Raw genomic sequence first — 21,524 nt, 5'->3', positions numbered from 1 at the left:
TGTGCCTAGAATTGGGATTGCTGGGAGTTGTTTTTTTTTTTTTTAATCCCCACCCACCCTTCCTTCTTCCCCCTTGGAAATATTTTTAGTTTTTAAAGAAACTGCCATACTGATTTTCAATAGTAGCTGCACCAATTTTCATGTCTACCAATAGTGTAGAAGTATTCCCTACACACTCTAGTTTTTTTATTTTTATTTTTGGCCACACAGCATGTGGAATCTTAGTTCCCTGACCAGGGATCGAACCTGCATCCCCTGTAGTGGAAGCTCAGAGTCTTAACCAATTGACTGCCAGGGAAGTCTCTATTATTTGTACACTTTTTGATGATGGCCATTCTGACTAGTGTGAGGTGATACCTCATTGTAGTTTTGATTTGCATTTCTTTAATAATTAGCAATGTTGAGCATTTTGAAAGCAGTTAAATTTGTAGTTCACAAAATACAAAAATTCCACAGTGTCAAATGGCTCTATCAAAAGTAGACAAATAAGAATATTTTTTTTTAAGCTCTAGAACCTTGTTGTGCAAGGTGTAGTGCCAGTAGAGAGAGTGCATGCATGTTCAACTGGGTCTGACTCTTTGCAACCCATGGATCATAGCCCAACAGGCTCTTCTGTCCATGGAATTTTCCAGGCAAGAATACTAGAGTGAGTTACCATTTCCTACTCTAGGAGATCTTCCCGACCTGGGATCGAACCACTTCTCCACCTGGGAAGCCCAGCAAAGTGTAGACTAAAGAAAAAACTTGTTAGAAATACAGACTCTTAGGTCCCACCCCAGATCTACTAATCAGAACATGCATTTCAACTAAATCTAATAATTTATACACAGTATAGTTTGAGAAGCACCACCTTAAAAACATCTTTCTAAGCAAGGTGAACAGATTTCTTTCTTGACTTACATCAGTGGAAAAAGAAAGCCAGTGATTTTGAAAGATTTGTGAGGTACAACAAAAAATTCTTAGGCTCAGAGGATTATACACCAAAATGTTTAAAACTTGTTGGGATTTATTGACTTTTAGAATTGATGCTTTTGAACTGTGGTGTTGGGGAAGACTCTTGAGAGTCCCTTGGACTGCAAGGAGATCCAACCAGTCCATTCTAAAGGAGATCAGTCCTGGGTGTTCTTTGGAAGGAATGATGCTAAACTTGAAACTCCAGTACTTTGGCTACCTCATGGGAAGAGTTGACTCATTGGAAAAGACTCTGATGCTGGGAGGGATTGGGGGCAGGAGGAGAAGGGGACGACAGAGTATGAGATGGTTGGATGGCATCACTGACTCGATGGACATGAGTTTGAGTGAACTCCGGGAGCTGGTGATGGACAGGGAGGCCTGGCGTGCTGCAATTCATGGGGTCGCACAATGAGTCGGACAATGAGCGACTGAACTGAACTGAACTGAGTGTTATAGCAAAAAATTTTAAAGCAGTTTAAGGGTTATAACAAAATTGAGCATAGAGAGCTTCCATATACCCTCTACACAGGCATATCTTTTTTACTATCAACACCAGGCTCCAGAGTGGTACATTTATTACAATATCTGAACCTACTTTGACAGATCATTATCACCCCCAGATCCATACATTAGGGTTTATTCTTGGTGTTGTACCTTCTGGGTTTGGACAAATGTAGGTTGTGTTTCTGCCATTTAAGCATCTTATAGAAGTTTCAGTGCCCTAAAAATCCTATGTGCTCTACCTGTTCATCCCCCTCTTCCCCCAAACCCCTGATCTTTACTATCTCCATAGTTTTGTCTTTCCCAGAATGTCATAGCTGGAATCATACATACAGTGTGTAGCCTTTTCATATTGGCTTCCTCCACTTAGTAATATGCATCTAAGTTTATTCTATATCTTTCATGATTTGCTAGCTCATTTCTTTTTAGTGCTGAATATTTCATTATCTGGATGGACCACAGTTTATCCATTCACCTACTGAAAGACATCTTAATTGCTTGCAAGTGTTGGAATTATGAATTAAGCTCCTGTAAACATCTGTATGCAGGTTTTGGGGTGAATATATTATTTATTGTTTTTTTATATTCTTTCGAATTTTTCTTTCTAATCTTAAAAGTTCTCTTGACAAGAAAAAAGCCTGTAACTATAGGAGGTGACTGATGTTAACTAAATTTATTGTAGAAATCAGTTTGCAATAGATACATACATCAAACCATTATGTTGTATACCTTAAGCTAATATAAGGTCATATGTCAATTATATCTCAAGAAAACTGGGGGAAAAGAATTCTCAAAGCCCTTGGTCCTGGTGCTGCTACTTTTGATATATTAAGCTATATTGGGCTTCGGGAAATTCTTCTCAAGCAATACTTATTTGCTAACAAGAATTTAGAAAGGACTGGAAGTGGGCTTTAAAAAATTTTGTCAATTTGGTTTTTCACTTGTTTCCTTCTCTACTTCTATATGTCCAGATTCTCTCCCATTTCTAAAAGCCAACTAAAATAAGAAATTGTACATATTTATCTACATAAATTATGTTGTGATCCTCATCATGTACATTATTTGCTATGTTTAGTATGTGACTTTCCTGCTATAATATTAACAATTCTTTGACTTACAAATCCATAAAAAATAGTATATATTAACCACATCATTTGTATAATTTCCCAAGTAAACAAAATGTTAAAAAACTAAGTTGAAAAGACTCCCTAGAAGGAGTTACAACTCTCATACTTTGCTGAAGGGACCATTGATTTGTACAACCACTTGGAATACTAGTTTGGCAGTATCTAGAAAACAGGCATGCTTTACCACCTAGCAGTTCCACTCCTAGACATACACATTCAAGTCACTCTTGCATAAATGTACATGTTCAAGAATGTTCAACGTGGCACGCATGGGGACTTCCCTGGTGGTCCAGTGGTTTGAGACTCTGCATTTCCACTGCAGAGGGCACAGGTTCCACCCCTGGTCAAGGAAGTAAGATCCCACTTGCCTTGTGGCACAGCCAAATTTAAAGAAAAAAATTAAATAAATAAATCATTGCATTTAGGGATGCATATTTAGGCCCAGCATATTTAGAGGGCAAAAGCAAACAAATAGATGAGTAGTTACTTTTTTTTTTTTTAAGAGAACCCATTTTTGGCTTAAGCCTTTGGGTGTTTTTTTTGTTTGTTTGTTTTAATTAAAGAACATTTTTGGGTGCACTAGGTCTTCATTGCTGTGCCCAGGCTTCTCTTATTGTGGAGCACAGGCTCTAGATGCGCGGGCTTCAGAAGTTGCAGCGAATGGGTTGAGTAGCTGTGGCACCCAGGCTAAGTTGCTCTGCAGCACATGGGATTCCAGGGATGGAATCTGTGTAGCCTGCATTGGGAAGAGGATTCTCATCCACTGTACCACCAGGGAAGTCGAGTAGTAACTTCTTGAGGAAAGGTATTAACATAAGGGATGGAAACAGGCGGAACTTCTAGACACTTAAATGTCCCTTTCTTGGTGGTCCTATGAGTGTTTGATATTGTGTCTATTTATGTTTTATGTACTTCCCTGTATGTTATATTTCTAGTGAAAAATGTTAAAGAGAAAGACCAAAGTTTTGTATTGTTCTTTATTCAAAAACTGGATGCACCATGATTGTTCATATTCTCTGGTTGACATTCAGTCTCAAAATAAACAGTGGAAACATATGATCAGCAACAATTTAATGAAGCCATAGCAGTTATTGGATTCTCAAATGGGTACAATTTGAGAAACCTGTCATAAAAATTAGTAAAAGATACAAGATAGAACACATTTTAATACTGATACGATAGTAATAGCAGCTTTACAAATATTTAACCATAGGATTCCTATAGCTTTTCAAAAAAATGAACCTTTATCTCACAAGAATGATAAAATCATTTAAACTGATACAGTACCCAATGGTTTAATATTATAAACATTATTAGATGTCCCATAGAATATTGTTACAAATACTCACCTGATTTCTTCCCAGTGATCATTCCCTTTATTTTACTTAATATAAACATAGTAACAGGTTTAAAAGTTTTTATTAGAAACAGATGTATTTCTTAACTTCAGTATCTGCTTAATTTTCATCCATAAATGTAAATGTGGGTCTCATCAAAACGAAACACTGTTTCCATATCTGCTTTCCGGCCTGGTGACTTTTCACAACCCTCTATTTGGTATCTCAAAGTTACATTTATCTGAGGGAATATAGGCATTTTGGTGAAATTAATAAAATATCTTTTTAGCCTAATCAGGGAATATTTCAGGGACATCATCTATGTAACTGCTTCCTGTCGGGTTAGAAAGTTCAGTGTAAAACTGACACTCCTTGATTCCCCTCTGTGAGGTGCAACTATCCGTATTTGGGAACTGCAGTGGAAGTTATCAGCATCAGAGCTAATGCTGTGCCTTGAGTCTCACTCACCCTAATGAGAGTTCCTCTCTCTTCTTTTGTGATATTTAGCACATTAGTGACAGGGATCTTGGCTGAAGCTACAGTAGTGCCTACTGCTAAGAAGACATGTCTGACAAAACCGGGGGCTCCCAGATATTGGCAACCTTGTAGGAGACTGACTGGTAGGGTTGCCAGATAAAACATAGGATGTTCAGGTAAATTTGAAATTCAGAAAAACAATGATGTATTTTTTTAAGTATAAATATATAGAAGTGGTTTAGTCGCCAAGATGTGTCTGACTCTTGCAACCCCTTGGACTGTAGCCCCCCAGCTTCCTCTGTCCATGGGATTCTCCAGGCAAGAATACTGGAGTGGCATTATTAGAGAAATGCAAATCAAAACCACAATGAGGTACCACTTCACACCAGTCAGAATGGCTGCGATCCAAAAATCTGCAAGCAATAAATGCTGGAGAGGGTGTGGAGAAAAAGGGAACCCTCCTACACTGTTGGTGGGAATGCAAACTAGTACAGCCACTATGGAGAACAGTGTGGAGATTCCTTAAAAATTGCAAATAGAACTACCTTATGACCCAGCAATCCCACTTCTGGGCATACACACCGAGGAAACCAGAATTGAAAGAGACACATGTACCCCAATGTTCATCGCAGCACTGTTTATAATAGCCAGGACATGGAAACAACCTAGATGTCCATCAGCAGATGAATGGATAAGAAAGCTGTGGTACATATACACAATGGAGTATTACTCAGCAGTTAAAAAGAATTCATTTGAATCAGTTCTGATGAGATGGATGAAACTGGAGCCGATTATACAGAGTGAAGTAAGCCAGAAAGAAAAACACCAATACAGTATACTAACACATATATGGAATTTAGGAAGATGGCAATGACGACCCTGTATGCAAGACAGGAAAGAGACACAGATGTGTATAACGGACTTTTGGACTCAGAGGGAGAGGAGAGGTGGGATGATTTGGGAGAATGACATTCTAACATGTATACTATCATGTGAATTGAATCGCCAGTCTATGTCTGACGCAGGATGCAGCATGCTTGGGGCTGGTGCATGGGGATGACCAGAAAGATGTTATGGGGAGGGAGGTGGAGGGGGTTCATGTTTGGGAATGCATGTAAGAATTAAAGATTTTAAAATTAAAAAAAAAAAAAAAAAAAAAAAAAGAATACTGGAGTGGGTTGCCATTGTCTTCTCCAGGGGATCGTCCCGACCCAGGGATTGAACCTGGGTCTCCTGCATTACAGGCAGATTCTTTACCGACTGAGCTACAAGGGAAGCCCATGGCAATATTTAGGACATCGTTATACTTAAAAAATCACTCATCGTTTAATGGGTCATATATATGCTTAAGTTATTTGTTGTTTATCTGAAATTCAGATTTGATGGGGGTGTCATGTATTTATGGGCTTCTAAAGTGGCTTGAGTGGTAAAGAACTGTCTGCCAATGCAGAAGACAGGAGATGCAGGTTGAACCCCTGGGTTGGGAAGATCCCCTGGAGGAGGGCACGGCAACTTACTCTAGTATTTTTGCCTGGAGCATCCTATGGACATAGGAGTCTGGTGGGCTATGTCCATTGGGTCGCAAAAAGCTGGACACGACTGAAGTGACTTAGCAGGCATGTATTTATATTTGCTAAGTCTGGCAACCCTGAATTGGCAGGAAAAAGTAAAATCCTGTGATTGTGCAGAATTACTGTTATTGAATCGACAGGCGCTTGAGGACAGAGAATCAGGCCTCACAGTGAATCTGCTATGGACCTCAGAGAATCCCTGGTGGTGCCCTGTAGAAAACCCAAGGTTCATGCAGAGGTCTTCATGAAGTCTATGTTTAGCTGTACGAATGTGGATAGCAGATATCAAAGTAAGGAATATCCCAGACTTCAGTAGGCCTGATATTGTTACATACCTATGATACTAGAAATGAAATTCTAATTTTTAAGGTTACGTTGGACCTTTCGCTTCAAATCCTTTTGGAATAGTTAGGTTTGGATGGGAGATGATCTTACTTAATTGCTTATAGGGAACAGAAATAAAATCTAGGGGGTCTTTCTGGGTTAAGTGGCACTTAATGAATGCATGAGCTTTACAGGATGAAATATTTTGCTTTTTAATTTCCTGAGAATACCCAAGGTGAATGGGTACCAGGTTATTTTAATGTCATAACTGTACCTATAGACCACAAATTAGAGTTATCTAGTTAAACTGGAATAACCTTCCTAACTTAAATTGAGTAATTCCAGGATAAACATTACTTTGGGAATTACATTTTTCCATCTGTCCTGTGAATAATCTTGTAAACTGGAAAGTATTCTAATACCCACTTTTCATTACAGTATGCATGGGCTCCATACATATTTTAATTCTTCAAAAGAATTATATATTAATATAATTATTTATACATATTATACTTCAAAAGGATTGGGGTCATTTTTATCTGTACATTTAACGGATCATTGCTGGGAGTCAGGCAGAGGGGGCATCAGTTTTGTTCATCAAAGCTGCTTGTAGAAACCGGCAGAGTTTGAGTTGGGCTTCTAGGGTGAGCCAGCTATGAAAAAAACAAGAAGTCCCAATTATAACATGAATTATGTTCTTGTGGCCAGCATAGCTCTCCTTCCTCACTATCAGAACCCAGATTTTATGCAAGGCAGCAATGCGGCCAGATTCTAAAACTCACTTTTTCCAACTTCTCTGATATAATCATAGTTCCTGGATATCACCTGTTTTAAGAGATGAAGGGCAGTTTAGCTAGGATATCTTTTTGATCTTTCCCCTTCTTATCTTGCTTACAATGTAGACAAGAGGCTTTAGGAAGTGTAGACGTTCTGCACGGTAGGGATAAAAGCCAGGTATTAAGGTTGGAAGAGAGGTGGGGAATCTGCTATACCCTGTATCCACTGCCTATTCCCCAAGGCAATATGCAGAAAAGAAAAATAAGCCTCCATTTGCTTAAGCCACTATAGTCAGATTTCTCTTACCCACAGTCAAATGCAAAACCTATCTAATAGGAGTGGGGAAAGTTATTCCATATCTAAAACAAGTTTTTACTAAATACCTTGTATCTTTGGCCACCTGATGCAAAGAGCCAACTCAATGAAAAAGACCCTGATGCTAGGAAAGACTGAGGGCAGGAGAAGGGGGCAACAGAGGGCATCGCTGACTCACGGGACGTGAGTTTGAGCAAATTCCAGGAGACGGTGAAGGGCAGAGAAGACTGGTGTGCTGCAGTTCAAGGGGTTGCAAAGAGTCAGACACAGCTTAGCAACTGAACCACCACCACCATCCTCTACTAAGTGGATTTTGGAGAGCACAACATATGGCAAAGGTCTCATCTGTGATATTTTTAAACTATTTATTTTTGGCTGAGCTGAGTCTGCGTTGCTTTGCGCAGGTGTTCTCGAGGTGTGGCTGGCGGGGGCTACTCTTCATTGCGTGTGCGGGCTTCCCACTGCGGCGGCTTCTCTTCTCGTGGAGCACTAGCTCTAGACCTTGGGCTCAGTAGCTGTGGTGCACCCTTCAGCGATTCCTTGGCATGTGGAATCTTCTTGGACCAGGGACTGAACCTGAATTGTTCCCTGCATTGGCAGGTGGATTCCTATCCACTGCACCACCAGGAAAGACCTTCATCTGTGATTTTTGATGCTGTTGCTCAGTACATGGGTTTGTTGCTCATTACATTTTTACATGCTTCCACATTAACCAATCCACGATAGTAGTTATAGGGTGGGACAGGGACAAAAAAGACCTAGAGCTGAACAAAGAAGGGAAGGACGGAGTTCCTTATGGTTAGGATTTGGTGCTTCCACTTCCAAGGCTTGAGTGCAATCCCTGGTCAGGGAAGCAGCACAGCCAAAATAAGAAAAAAAAAGGAAAGGGCTTAGTTGTTAAATAAGGCCTCTGCCTTCTGCCTCTGCCCTTCACAATTTACGGTATCACCAAGGAATGTGATCTGGGAGTGGACTCCTAGTGAAGGCCCCAAAGAAGGAAAGGGGCATCAGGCCTCATCTGCAAAGAAGGCCACACAGTGTCCAGCAGGACAAGTTGATTGGCAAGAGGGAAACCAAGCTATCCTGCAAAAGGAACTGATTCCTTTTTTTGAAAACAATAATTGATTTACAATGTATGTTAGTTTCAGGTATAAAACTTCAGATTCTTTTCATTAGAGGTTTCTATAAGATACTGAATATCGTTCCCTGCGCTATACAGTAGGTCGTTGGTTATTTATATTATAAAATAGTGTATATCTGTCTACTAAATAGTGTATATCTAGTAGTGTATATCTGTTAATTCCAATCTCCTTATTTATCCCTCACCCCCCTACTTCTTTGGTAACTGTAAGTTTGTTTTCTATGTCTGTTAAGTCTGCTTCAGTTTTCTAAAGAAGCTTATTTGTATTATTTTTTTAGATTCCATATATGTGATATATAATATTGATCTTTCTCTGCCTAACTTCATTTAGTATGATAATCTCTAGGTCCATTTATGTTGTTGCAAATGGCATTATTTCATTATTTCTTATGGCTGAATAACATTCCATTTCATATATTCATATATATTCATATGAATTCATATATATTCATGTGTGTATACATATACATATATATATGTGACATCTTTATCCATTCATCTGTTGATGGAAATTTAGGTCACTTCCATGCTTTGGCTATTGTAAATAGTATTGCTATGAACACTGGTGTATGAATCTTTTTTATACAGTTTTCATCCTTTCTAGATATATGCTGGATCATATAGTAATTCTATTTTTAGTTTTTTGAGGAACCTCCATACTGTTTTCTATAGTGGCTACACCAATTCATATTCCCACCAACAGTGTATGAAGGTTTCCTTTTCTCTACACCCTCTCCAGCATTTATTATTTGTAGATTTTTTAGATGATGGCCATTCTGACCAGCCTGAGGTGATACTTTATTAGGGTTTTAATTTGCATTTCTCAATAGGTAGTGATGTGAATCTATTCATGTGCCTGCAAGCCATCTGTGTACCTTCTTTGGAGAAATGTCTGTTTAGGTCTTTTGCCAACTTTTTTATTGAGTGTTTATTTATTTGATATTGAGTTGTATGAACTACTGGTATATTTTGGATATTAAGTCCTTGTCAGTCACATTATTCACACATATTCCCTCCCATTCAGTAGGTTGTTTTTGTTTTCTTTATGGCTTCCTTTGCTGTCTGAAAGCTTTTAAGTTTGATTAGGTCCCATTTGCTTATTTTTGCTTTTATTTCTTTTACAAAAGGCAAAAAATTCTCAACAAGGGAATGAACGAAGGGAGGACAGTGCTGGGGTGGGAAGAGTATCTGCAGGGGAATTTGTGGTGAGTCTCCTGGGCCAGAGGGAGATGGAAATACAATCTTCACAGCCAAGAGGCCAGCAGCCCTGAGCCCCAGCACTCTAGCAGGAAGGGGCTGCAGATGAGACAAATAGAGTTTGGAAGAAATCACACAAGAGCCAATTGATGCACTGGATTTTGGTGTGTGAGTCATACAGGCAGGTAACAAAGAAAGCTGCCAAGACCTTTTCCTATCAGCTCTGCATAGCTGACTCCTATCTCCATCTTCATCTCCGTCTCTCTGTTACAGCCTCACTGGCCACTTTCCAATTCCTCAGATAGACCCTGATCCCTCCCATCATGAGACCTTTGCGGATCTTATTCTTTTCGCCTGGGACTCTCCTCTGTGACATTCATGGTGGGCTCACGATACAGATAACCTCTCCAGTTAATGCCTATTCATCCTTCAAGTCTCACCTCATCACTTCCTAAGGGAGTCTTTCCTAGATCATCCAGGTTGGGTCAACTTTCTCCAAGGATTCTCACTGAACCTTGTTACTTTCCTTCACAGAATTTACTTCAGTGCAAAATCACACAAACTGTGATTATTGATTACTGTCTACTTTTCCCATTAGACTGAAAGCTCCAAGACAGTAGATTTGTGTCTATTTTTTGCTTACCACTGTCTCCCTGGTATTCCGGCACAGTGTCTGGCATATAGGGACTGCTTAATAAATAGTTATGAATGAAATTAATAAAACCAGACATTCATTGCTAAAGTAGAGATGATAATCTTAGCTATTTCATAGCATTTCAGGAACCACAAACATGAAGTTCTTTATACAGCATCAGTTCAGTTCAGTTCAGTCCCTCAGTTGTGTCTGACTCTTTGCGACCCCATGGATTACAGCAATGCCTGGCCTCCCTGTCCGTCATCAACTCCTGGAGTTTACTCAAACTCATGTCCATTGAGTCAGTGATGCCATCCAACCATCTCATCCTGTCGTCCCTTTCTCCCGCCTTCAATCTTTCCCCAGCATCAGAGTCTTTTCAAATAAGTCAGTTCTTCATCAGGTGGCCAAAGTATTGGAGTTTTAGATTGAGCATCAGTCCTTCCAATGAATATTCAGCACTGATTGCCTTTAGGATGGACTGGTATAAGGAACTGTTTAAAAATTACTACCATTATTAAGAAAGATGCTTTAGATTATTATTCTAAATTAAAGAGTTTGAAGAAAAGGAACCACATGCTTTTCATAAAGGCTTACCTGAAATTTTCTCTTCAAGGCCCGGGTCATCACCGGGGTTAGACCAGTTCCTGTTTCCACATTTTCTTTATTAGTAAGTGGGGTTCCACCTGGGCTCCTGCAAAGGTAATGAAAATATTGTGAGCTGTGTTTTATGCCAACTTCTCAAATGAATTTAGAGAGCATAAAGATAGGAGAATGGATTACCTCTCCACATCGACTTTTCTAAGTAGTTTCCGTAGATCTAACTGACTTTTACCAGGAGTACTGATAAAATAAAATGCAAAAGTTAGAGCTCACCAGACTGTATAATTTTTCTCAAAGTAAAGCAACCATTTCAACACAGGCAACATCCTAGAAAGTAGTTTGTTACATTAAAAAATAGCAGTAGATGCTGATAGGAGCATAAAGTGATATAATGATTCTAATAATAATCAGAATCTAATACTTGAATAACTAATACTTTCATTTTATTATTTTTTCAAAATAAATTACTTTTTTTGACGTTGTACTTATGCTTGTAAGAATCCATCTTAGGGCAAAACTCAGTTATGCACACAGATGATGGGCAAGGATGATTACTGAAGAGTTACAGAAATAAAAAAATCACAAACAACCTAAATGTCTCAAAATAGGATTTTATCTATGAAGTTCACATATTAAAAAACTGCATCTATTGAAGAAGTCAGCATGATTCTTTAAGCTAATTTTTAATGAGATGGGGAAAGTTTATGACACAGTAATGGGAAAGATCTATTTGTATATACTGGGTTGGCCAAAGAGTTCATCCACATTTTTCTGTAACAGTGCACAGAAAAACCAAACAAATTTTTTGGCCAACTCAGCATAATATAAATTACACATGGGTACAGACATGTGTATGTATGTATATACATATTTCATGTAATATGTATTTAATATACATATTTCATACACAGATACCTGTAATATGTATATTACATATACATATTTTATTGATTCCAAGACATTCTAGTTTTCATATTATTTCTAAAACTGTGCTGACTTGAAAATTCCTGATGATATTTTATATTTTGCAATAAACAGTACCATGAACTGGAAATAATAGTGTATATGCCTAGAAAAAGACTAGAATGATAAACAACAGTATGTTAAGAGTGGCTGTCTCCAATGATATGATTATTTGATGATTTTTGTTTTCCTTAAATATGACTGTATATTTCAATTTTCCTATATGATCATATATAATTTTTAGAGTTAGAAATAAGCAAAATATTACTATTTTAAAGTAGCAGTAGAGTATAACGCTGTGGAGTTTCTTACATTAAGACATTTGTAACTCGAGTTGATAACACTTTGGACTTCGGTTTCAGGGTAACGCGTTGCAGGTCAGAGACAGTAACCAGTGGGTTCTGTGCCTTTGGTGATGGTACAAGCTTTAATCACAAAACGAGACATTATTAAAAACTGATTTAAAAGTATCATTCAAAATGTAAACATACCAAAACAACAAATCTTCGAATGCTGAGTATGTGTAAAATATATCTATTCAATTTTCATTCCAAAGCTTCAAAGTATATCTCTACCTTTTCAAGCTAATGGTTGGTGGATAAAACTGCTGAATTAAATAATTGGGGGATTTATATATTTTGTTGAGGAGATCAAAAATTACTCAAATAAAATATCAAATACTTTCCTCAGAACAGCTTTTATATCTAAGACTTATGCTTATTTTCTACTAAGAGACAATCAGGTTAAAAAATGAAAGACCACATGTGTGGTCAATGATTTCTTACCTTCCTCCTTTCATCAAAACTCTGTGTCTTCTTTAATTTCACAGTCAGTAGATCTTTAACTGTTATCTGCATGGGTCCATTTTTTTTTAATGGTCCAGCCTTAAGATACAAGGAAAAATTAGAATTCAAACTGAAACCAGGACATCTAGTCAAATGCAAATCCAAATCTAGTTTTTAAAACCTCAGAGTTAAAAATTAACTCTTATTTCCCCGAGGAGCCAATCAAATTCTTTCCATGCCACCAAGAACTAATTCTGTTTTCAGTATCTATGGATGCTAAAGCTATTGAAAAATATTAATGAAAATGTAAGGCTTTGAAACTAAGTAAGAGCTGGGCTAGTTTTCTACAGCTACACATCTTCCTTAGGAATTGTTGTAATAAGATAGAAGTAGAAAGAGTTCCTCTAATCAACGTGAAGTTTTGCCTAAATTACCTAAGAGAATGACACACTTGCCAGAAAGCAAGCACATATGCTTGAAGAGGTATATATCAGGGCAACTCTAACAGCTGACTCTGCATTTAATTCAGTCATTTTAAACCAAATGTATCTGCAGTAAAAAGTAATCAGCTTTCTAGATAGGGCTGTGTTAGTGGGCAGGTAAGTAGCTCTAGATGGCTTATTGAAAAGCAGAGACATCACTTTGCCAACAAAGGTCTGTCTAGTCAAGGCTATGGTTTTTCCAGTGGTCATGTATGGATGTGAGAGTCGGACTGTGAAGAAGGCTGAGTGCTGAAGAATTGATGCTTCTGAACTGTGGTGTTGGAGAAGACTCTTGAGAGTCCCTTGGACTGCAAGGAGATCCAACCAGTCCATTCTGATGGAGATCAGCCCTGGGATTACTTTGGAAGGAATGATGCTAAAGCTGAAGCTCTAGTACTTTGGCCACCTCACGCGAAGAGTTGACTCATTGGAAAAGACTCTGATGCTGGGAGGGATTGGGGGCAGGAGGTGAAGGGGACGACAGAGGATGAGATGGCTGGATGGCATCACGGACTCGATGGATGTGAGTCTGAGTGAACTCCGGGAGTTGGTCATGGACAGGGAGGCCTGGCGTGCTGCGATTCATGGGGTCGCAAAGAGTCGGACACGACTGAGCGACTGAACTGAACTGAACTGAACTGAACCGAAGTAGCTCTAACGGAGACTGGTTCTGCAGTCCAATGGCATTACACTTTAGGATCTACTAGTTCTTTTTCTATTTTTTTAAATGTTTTTTTATTGTGATAAAAGTCACATACTAAATAATATAAAACATACTATCTTAGACATATTTAACTGTACAGTTCAGTGGCACTAAGTATATTCATATTGTGAAACACTGACCATCATCTATCTCCCAAATTTTTCACCTTCCTAAACTGAAACTGTCTCCATTAAGCACTAAATCCCTATTTCTCCTCCCAAAAAGAAAAAGGTAAGTCCCCATTCCCCTTCCCCACCTCACCCTTTGTGCTTTCTGACCCTATGAATTTGACTATTCTAGGTAATGGCGACCCACTCCAGTATTCTTGCCTGGCAAATCCCATGGACGGAGGAGCCTTGTGGGCTGCAGTCCATGGGGTTGCACAGTCGGACACGACTGAAGTGACTTAGCAGCAGCAGGTACCCCCTACAAGTGGAAGCAGACAGCACTTTTCTGCACCTACTGTTGTTCTGACTTTACTCACTAAAGAGTCTGTTTTTAATTTGGTTTCCCAGAGAGATTTTCCTCTTGGTAAAAAGGTATACCAAGAAGCCAACAGGAATCTCCCACCCTGCTGGGTTTCATTCATTTATCTTCCAAAAAATAAAACAGCACTTTCATTTCTAATTCCAACTTCTGTGATTTCCCAGGGGACCATGTCTTTAAAAACAATTGCCATAAGCAGGAGATGGAATTAGAACAAAAGGTAGTCCTTTCGTTCTGTCAGAGCCATTTGCTCAGCCTTAAAAAAGACACCTGGCTTAACTCCTTCCTTACCCACTGACCAAAACACACCTTTACTAGGCTGTTTTTTTTTACCTGAAGTGCTTTCGTGAGAGCAGATTTTCTGAGCACCAATGGTGCTGTCGGTGGTGCGGGTGGAGGCAGAGGAGGAGGAGGGGGAGGAGGGGGCGGAGGGGGTGGAGGGCGACTGGCTGGCTGCGCTGGGGAGGGAGGACGGAGAGCTGCGGAGTCTGCAGGGCTGGCTGGAGCACCGGTGGGCACTTCTGGACGCTCAGGACCCGTGTGACACGCTTGACCACAGCTGGGACAGGAGGAGTTTTCTGAGATGGCCTGGAAGAGATTGCATTTGGCACCTGAAGAGCAGATTTATTTGCTTCTTTATTTGTTTGAGCAGCCATCCAAATCAGAGCTGCCGCGTGTTGAATGTCTTCTCCGTACACCACGTGCGCTACAATATTTCCTCATTTGTCACAAGCTCATTCACTCATTTATCTATTTGTTCTGTGGGTGCTATATGCCAGGCACTGTGGCTACAACGTGAGTCCTGTCTGTCTCCCCATCCAGCTGACAGTCCGCCGAGAAACAGAGACCTCAAACATAATACAAAACACATTCGAAACAAGCCAAGTAATACTCTAACAAGAGCCAAGGCTTCCCTGGTGGCTCAGGGGTAAAGAATCTGCCTGCTGATGCAGGAGACACAGGTTTGATCCTTGATCCGGGAAGATGCCACATACTCCGGAGCAACTAAGCTTCTGTGCCTCAAGTATTGAGCCCATGCTCTAGAGTCTGGGAGACGCAACTACTGAGCCTGTGAACCCTAGAGCTTGTGCTTGCAAGGAGAGAAGCTATGGCAATGAGAACCGTATGCACCACACCTAGAGAGTAGCCCCTGCTCACTGCAAGTAGAGAAAAAGTCCTCGCAGCAATGAAGATCCAGTACAGTCATAAATAAATACACGATTATTTCAAAAGAGAAAAATAAGAGCCACGAAGTGTGCTGTGAGCGTGAATAGCTAGAAGTCTAGAGAGTAATATTTAGCCATGATCTTAAGGATGAATTTAGGCTTCTCAGGTGAAGAAAGGATATAAAGATTGAGGGAAGGAAGTTCCTGGCAGAGGGAAAAATACTTAATGCAGCCAAGAATATAGTCTATTCAAGGAACTGAATAAAAAAAGAGTCAAAGGTTGCAACCTGACTCTAATGGGCTGCATTGTCTTCCCCCAACCTGAACCCCTAGTACCTCAGTATGTGCCTGTATTTGAAGACAGGGCCTTCAAAGAAGTGATTAAATTAAAAAGAGCCATTAGGGGGACTTCCCTAGTGGACCAGTGGCTAAGACTCCGCACTCTCAATGCAGGGGGCCTGGGTTCAATCCCTGGTCAGGGAACTAGATCCCATATGCCGCAACTAAGACCTAGCTCAGCGAAATAAATAGATATTAAACAATAATAATAAGGGGGCCATTAGGGTGGGATCTAATCCAATGTGACTTGTGTCCTTACATAAAGACAAAACTTGAACACATAAGAGAGACGCCAGGGATGCATGGGCACAGAGAAAAGACCAGCTAAAGACACAGAAGACATGCGGAAGAGAGAGGCATTAGAAGAAGCCAACCCTACCAGCACCTCGACCCTAGACTTCTAGCCTCCACAATTGTGAGAAAATAAATTTTGTTGAATAAGCCACTCAGTCTGTGCTACTTTGTCACGGCAGCCCTAGCAAATGAATACAATGACTGCCCCCCGGAAGTAAGAGGGCATAATAGTTCCTAGGGGCTGCTAAAACAAAGTATTACAAAGTTGGTAGTTTACAACAAAGAAAAGTCATTCTCTCCCACTCTTGGAGGTTGGAAGCCTGAAATCAAGGCGTGCATTCCCTCTCAAGGCTCTGGAGAAGGATCTGTTTCTTGTCTCTTCCAGCTTCCGCAATCTATTGGTATGTCTTGGTTTGAGGCCCTATGACCCGAGTCTGTCCCTCGGTGGTCCCGTTGCTTCTCTTCCGTCTATGTGTTCTGCTCTGTGTGTCTATTATAAGGACACATCATTGGATTGAGGGTCCAACCAGATAATGAAGTATGATTTCCTCATCTCAAAACCCTTCACTTGATTATCTATCTACAAAGACCCTGGTAGATAAGATAATATCTACAGGCTTCCAGGGATTAAGACTTGGACCAACTTTTTGGAGGGCCATCACTCAGCCCACTACAGATGGTATCTCGCCCATTTTTACTGATGCAGAAACTAAGGTCCAGGTTGTGGGGTGATTTGCCTTTTCTCTTTAGGCTAGATCACTTTCAGGTACAGATTCTGGGAGTAGGGGTGTAGTCCCAGAAGTGTCTCTCCAAAACAATGAGCACAGTGTTTATTCTTTACATTTTAGACACTGAGAATAGGGGTTTTGCTTAGGGGAGTTTGGAGAGAGTTGATATCTATAGTTTTTTCCCTGCCTATCTCAGTCAAGAAGTTAGAAACCCCATTGAGTATTTAAAAGAGGGGACAGGAAATTCCCTGGCAGCCCACTGTTTAAGACTCTTGCCTTCCAATGCAGGGGGCATGAGTTCTATTCCTGGTCAGGGAACGAAGATCCCACATGCCTCAGGGTGCAGTCAAAAATTTTAAAAAAAAAAACAACCTTCTTTGGAGAGGGAACATGTAATATGGGGAAGAGCTTCTATACTATATATGGAAGAGCTGAGAGGCACCCAAGGGACAGAGGCAGTGCAGTCATTAGCAACAGCAAAAACCATAAACACCCTGAGACTGGAGGGTCGAAGGAAAGGGCAGTGTAACCAGATCTCTGGAGCTAGGTTAACCCAGAGAGTCAAGAAACATGGCGGACTTGACCTAGTGGGGGTGGGACTGAGGCAGCAATGACAGCCATTGCTGGAGACACAGCCCAACACAGAGAACAAAGGGAAAAAACACCCCAGCTTCGCCTGTCTTCCTTGGGTCGGGAAGATCCCCTGGAGAAGAAATGGCTACCCACTCCAGAATTCTTGTCTGGGAGAATTTCATGGAGAGGAGCCTGGTGGGCTACAGCCCATAGGGTCACCAAGAACTGGACAAAGACTCTGATGCTGGGAGGGATTGGAGGCAGGAGGAAATGGGGATGACAGAGGATGGGATGGCTGGATGGCATCACTGACTCGATGGACATGAGTCTGAGTGAACTCTGGGAGTTGGTGATGGACAGGGAGGCCTGGCGTGCTGCAATTCGTGGGGTCGCAAAGAGTCGGACATGACTGAGCAACTGAACTGAACTGAACTGAGGGGACTAACACACACACACACACACACACACACACACACATATATGTATATGTGGCACTAGTGGTAAAGAACCTGTCTGCCAATGCAGGAGATATAAGAGATGTGAGTTCGATCTCTGGGTTGGGAAGATCCCCTGGAGGAAGACATGGCGACCCATCCCACTCCAATAATCTTGCCTGGAAAATCCCATGGACAGGGGGAGCCTGGTGGGCTATAGTCCAGGGGCTACAAAGAGTTGGACATGACTGAGCAACTAACACTTTCACTTTTCTCGCTCCTTCTAGCCTCTCATCAGTGTATCCCATGAGTGCACACCGGGAGCCAGGTGACATGGAACTTAGGCAATGGTGCCTGCAGGGGTCAGCCCCTCTGCGATGCAGAGCAGAGCCTCTGCAGTTTAAGGAAGAAATCTGACAGCAAAGATACCCAGGACTAGCACGAGCCTCTAGCCACTCCTCCTTCTAATGAAAGCACACTGGGGTTCCAATGCAGGACTAGCTCTTGCCCCCTTACCTAAATCTGGCTTTGTTTTTCATTTGATAATACTAACCTTCAGTGCTTCCTGGAGCTTGCATACTTCATTTTCCAAAATGCAAAACCGTTGTTTTAGACTACGAAGTTCTTGGCGGCAGAGACGGGATGGAAAGATGGTGTTTTTTAAAACTTCGAAACTCTGAAATTCACAAATAAAGAAGTCTGACTCCATTGAGCAATATGCTAAGGACAATATGATAAAGAAAATGCTACAATGTATGTTTTATAGAAGTGAAGGCAACAACAAGGACCTGCTGTATAGCACAGGAAACAATATTCATTATCTTTTAATAATCTATAATGGAAAATAATGTGGAAAAGAATATGTATGTGTGTGTGTAACTGAATCACTTTGCTGTACACCTAAAGCTAACACAACATTGTAAATCAACCATATTTCAATATAAAAATTTTATTAAAATAAGTGAAGACAGACACAAACGCCTGACTTCATATTATGTGAGCTAAGCTTGAGTGTCTACTTACCTGAGCACACACACGTGAACACACATACTAACTGTGTAGAAAAACCATAATGCTGAAAAATGTATGTCAAATCCATACCTGGGTCATGCAGCTCCGGCACCAGCTGTATATAGACCATACTCTATTTGTCCAAAGCTTTATTGGATTTTTAAAACTGGGAAATCTGAAGTTCCAGGAGAGTCTTAGCCAGCTTCTACTAATGGGTATATCTGTTGAAGGAATAACCGCTCTGCAGGAAAGACAAAATCAAACAAAGCAAAAACTCCTGAGTTGGAATTAAAAGGCTCTAATTAAATAATTCTTGGTTTAGCACCTAAGAGTTGATGCTTTTGAACTGCGGTGCTGAAAAAGACTCTTGAGAGTCCCTTGGACTGCAGGGAGATCAAATCGGTCCATCCTAAAGGAAACCAGTCCTGAATAATCATTGGAAGGACTGATGCTGAAGCTGAAACTCCAATACTTTGGCCACTTGATGCAAAGAACCAACTCATTGGAAAAGACTCTGATGATGGGAAAGATTGAAGGCAGGAGGAGAAGGGAATGAAAGAGGCTGAGATGGTTGAATGGCATCACCGACTTGATGTACATGAGTTTGAGCAAGCTCCGGGAGTTGGTGATGGACAGGGAAGCCTGGTGTGCAGCAGTCCATGGTGTTGCAAAGAGTTGGACACGACTGAATGACTGCACTGAACTGAATTGAATTAAATAGCAAGCTAGTTTTATAGTATGACTGAGAGGCAGAGATTACCAAAAGCCAAATTTTTCATTTACTTCTAGAATTCCCAGTTTGACTTGTATAACAAATATTTATTGAGTAAATAAATAATAATAAATAACACACTAAATAAATATGTGTCAGAGATTCAGTAATGAACAAAATAGATAAAAATCCTGCCTTCATAGGCTTTACAAAGAAGGCTAAAAGAAAAATATATGTAAGCTACTTGACGTTATGTGGCAGCCTGGATGGGAGGGCATTGTGAGCGAGAACGCGTACATGTATATATATGGCTGTGTCCCTTCACTGTTCACCCGAAGCTATCAGAACACTGTTAATCTGCTATATCCAAGTACGAACTGAAAAGTTTAAAAGAAAATAAATATATGTGGGTTGTTAGGTAGTGAACATCCATAACTGGACATTGTTTTTGCTTTGGCTCTGTCTCTTCCTTCTTTCTGGAGTTATTTCTCCACTGATCTCCAGTAGCATATTGGGCACCTACTGACCTGGGGAGTTCATCTTTCAGTGTCCTATCTTTTGGCCTTTTCATACTGTTTATGGGGTTCTCAAGGCAAGAGTACTGAAGTGGTTTGCCATTCCTTTCCCCAGAACAATATTGCATAGGAACCAGAGATTACCAAAAGCCAAATTTTTCATTAACTTCTAGAATTCCCAGTTTGACTTATATAACAAATATTTATTGAGTAAACAAATAATAATAAGTCAAATAACACACTAAATAAATATGTGTCATGAATGATCCATGAATCAAGGTAAATTGGAAGTGGTCAAACAGGAGATGGCAAGAGTGAACATCGACATTTTGGGAATCAGGAAAATAAAATGGACTGGAATGGGTGAATTTAACTCAGATGACCATTATATCTACTTCTGTGGGCAAGAATCCCTTAGAAGAAATGGAGTAGCCCTCATAGTCAACAAGAGAGTCTGAAATGCAGTACTTGGGTGCAATATTAAAAACGACAGAGTGATCTGTTTCCAAGGCAAACCATTCACTATCACAGTAATCCAAGTCTATGCCCTAACCAGTAATGCTGAAGAAGCTGAAGTTGAATGGGTCTATGAAGATCTACAAGACCTTCTAGAACACACATGCAAAAGATGTCCTCTTCATTACAGGGGACTGGAATGCAAAAGTAGGAAGTCAAGAGACACCTGGAGTAACCGGCAAATTTGGCCTTGGAGTACAAAATGAAACAGGGCAAAGGCTAACAGAGTTTTGCCAAGAGAACACACTGGTCATAGTAAACACCCTCTTCCAACAACAGAAGAGAAGACTCTACACATGGCCATCACCAGATGGCCAATACCAAAATCAGGTTGATTATATTCTTTGCAGCCAAAGATGGAGAAGCTCTATACAGTCAGCAAAAACAAGACCAGGAGCTGGCTGTGGCTCAGATCATGAACTCCTTATTGCCAAATTCAGACTTAAATTGAAGAAAGTAGGAAAAACCACGAGACCATTCAGGTATAACCTAAATTAAATCCTTTATGATTATACAGTGGAAGTGACAAATAGATTCAAGGGATTAGATCCAATAGACAGAGTGCCTGAAGAACTACAGAAGGAGGTTCGTGACATTGTATAGGAGACAATGATCAAGACCATCCCCAAGAAAAAGAAATGCAAAAAGGCAAAATGGTTGTCTGAGGAGTCCTTACAAATAGCTGATAAAAGAAGAGAAATGAAAGGCAAAGGAGAAAAGGAATGATATGCCCATCTGAATGCAGAGTTCCAAAGAATAGCAAGGAGAGATAAGAAAGCCTTCCTCAGTGATCAGTGCAAAGAAACAGAGGTAAACAATAGAATGGGAAAGACTAGAGATCTCTTCAAGAAAATTAGAG

General features: G+C 40.3%; 1 protein-coding gene across 7 annotated transcripts in view; it reads right to left on the bottom strand.

The window, feature by feature from the left end:
* PRR11 (proline rich 11) overlaps window positions 1-21,524 on the bottom strand; it is a 40,265-nt gene that overhangs the window by 1,354 nt on the left and 17,387 nt on the right. For 5 of the 7 annotated variants that reach the window (XM_060395131.1, XM_060395135.1, XM_042255314.2 and 2 more), the window contains 8 exons: window positions 19,013-19,163; window positions 18,465-18,587; window positions 14,711-14,965; window positions 12,707-12,805; window positions 12,234-12,346; window positions 11,139-11,198; window positions 10,953-11,049; window positions 3,546-6,944 (listed from right to left, as the gene is read on the bottom strand). In XM_060395131.1, the coding sequence (XP_060251114.1) occupies window positions 6,876-6,944; window positions 10,953-11,049; window positions 11,139-11,198; window positions 12,234-12,346; window positions 12,707-12,805; window positions 14,711-14,965; window positions 18,465-18,587; window positions 19,013-19,163 (967 nt within the window). In that variant the 3' untranslated portion in view covers window positions 3,546-6,875. Of the gene's footprint in view, window positions 1-3,545; window positions 6,945-7,073; window positions 7,117-10,952; window positions 11,050-11,138; window positions 11,199-12,233; window positions 12,347-12,706; window positions 12,806-14,710; window positions 14,966-18,464; window positions 18,588-19,012; window positions 19,164-21,524 lie in introns of those variants that run through there. The other 2 variants (XM_060395132.1, XM_060395133.1) reach the window with 2 other exon arrangements.

This window comes from Ovis aries, chromosome 11 (genome assembly GCF_016772045.2).
Source record: "Ovis aries strain OAR_USU_Benz2616 breed Rambouillet chromosome 11, ARS-UI_Ramb_v3.0, whole genome shotgun sequence".
Classification (NCBI taxonomy): domain Eukaryota; kingdom Metazoa; phylum Chordata; class Mammalia; order Artiodactyla; family Bovidae; genus Ovis; species Ovis aries.
The sequence above is the reverse complement of the archived record's forward strand: the minus strand, read 5'-3'. Positions and strand labels throughout refer to the sequence as shown.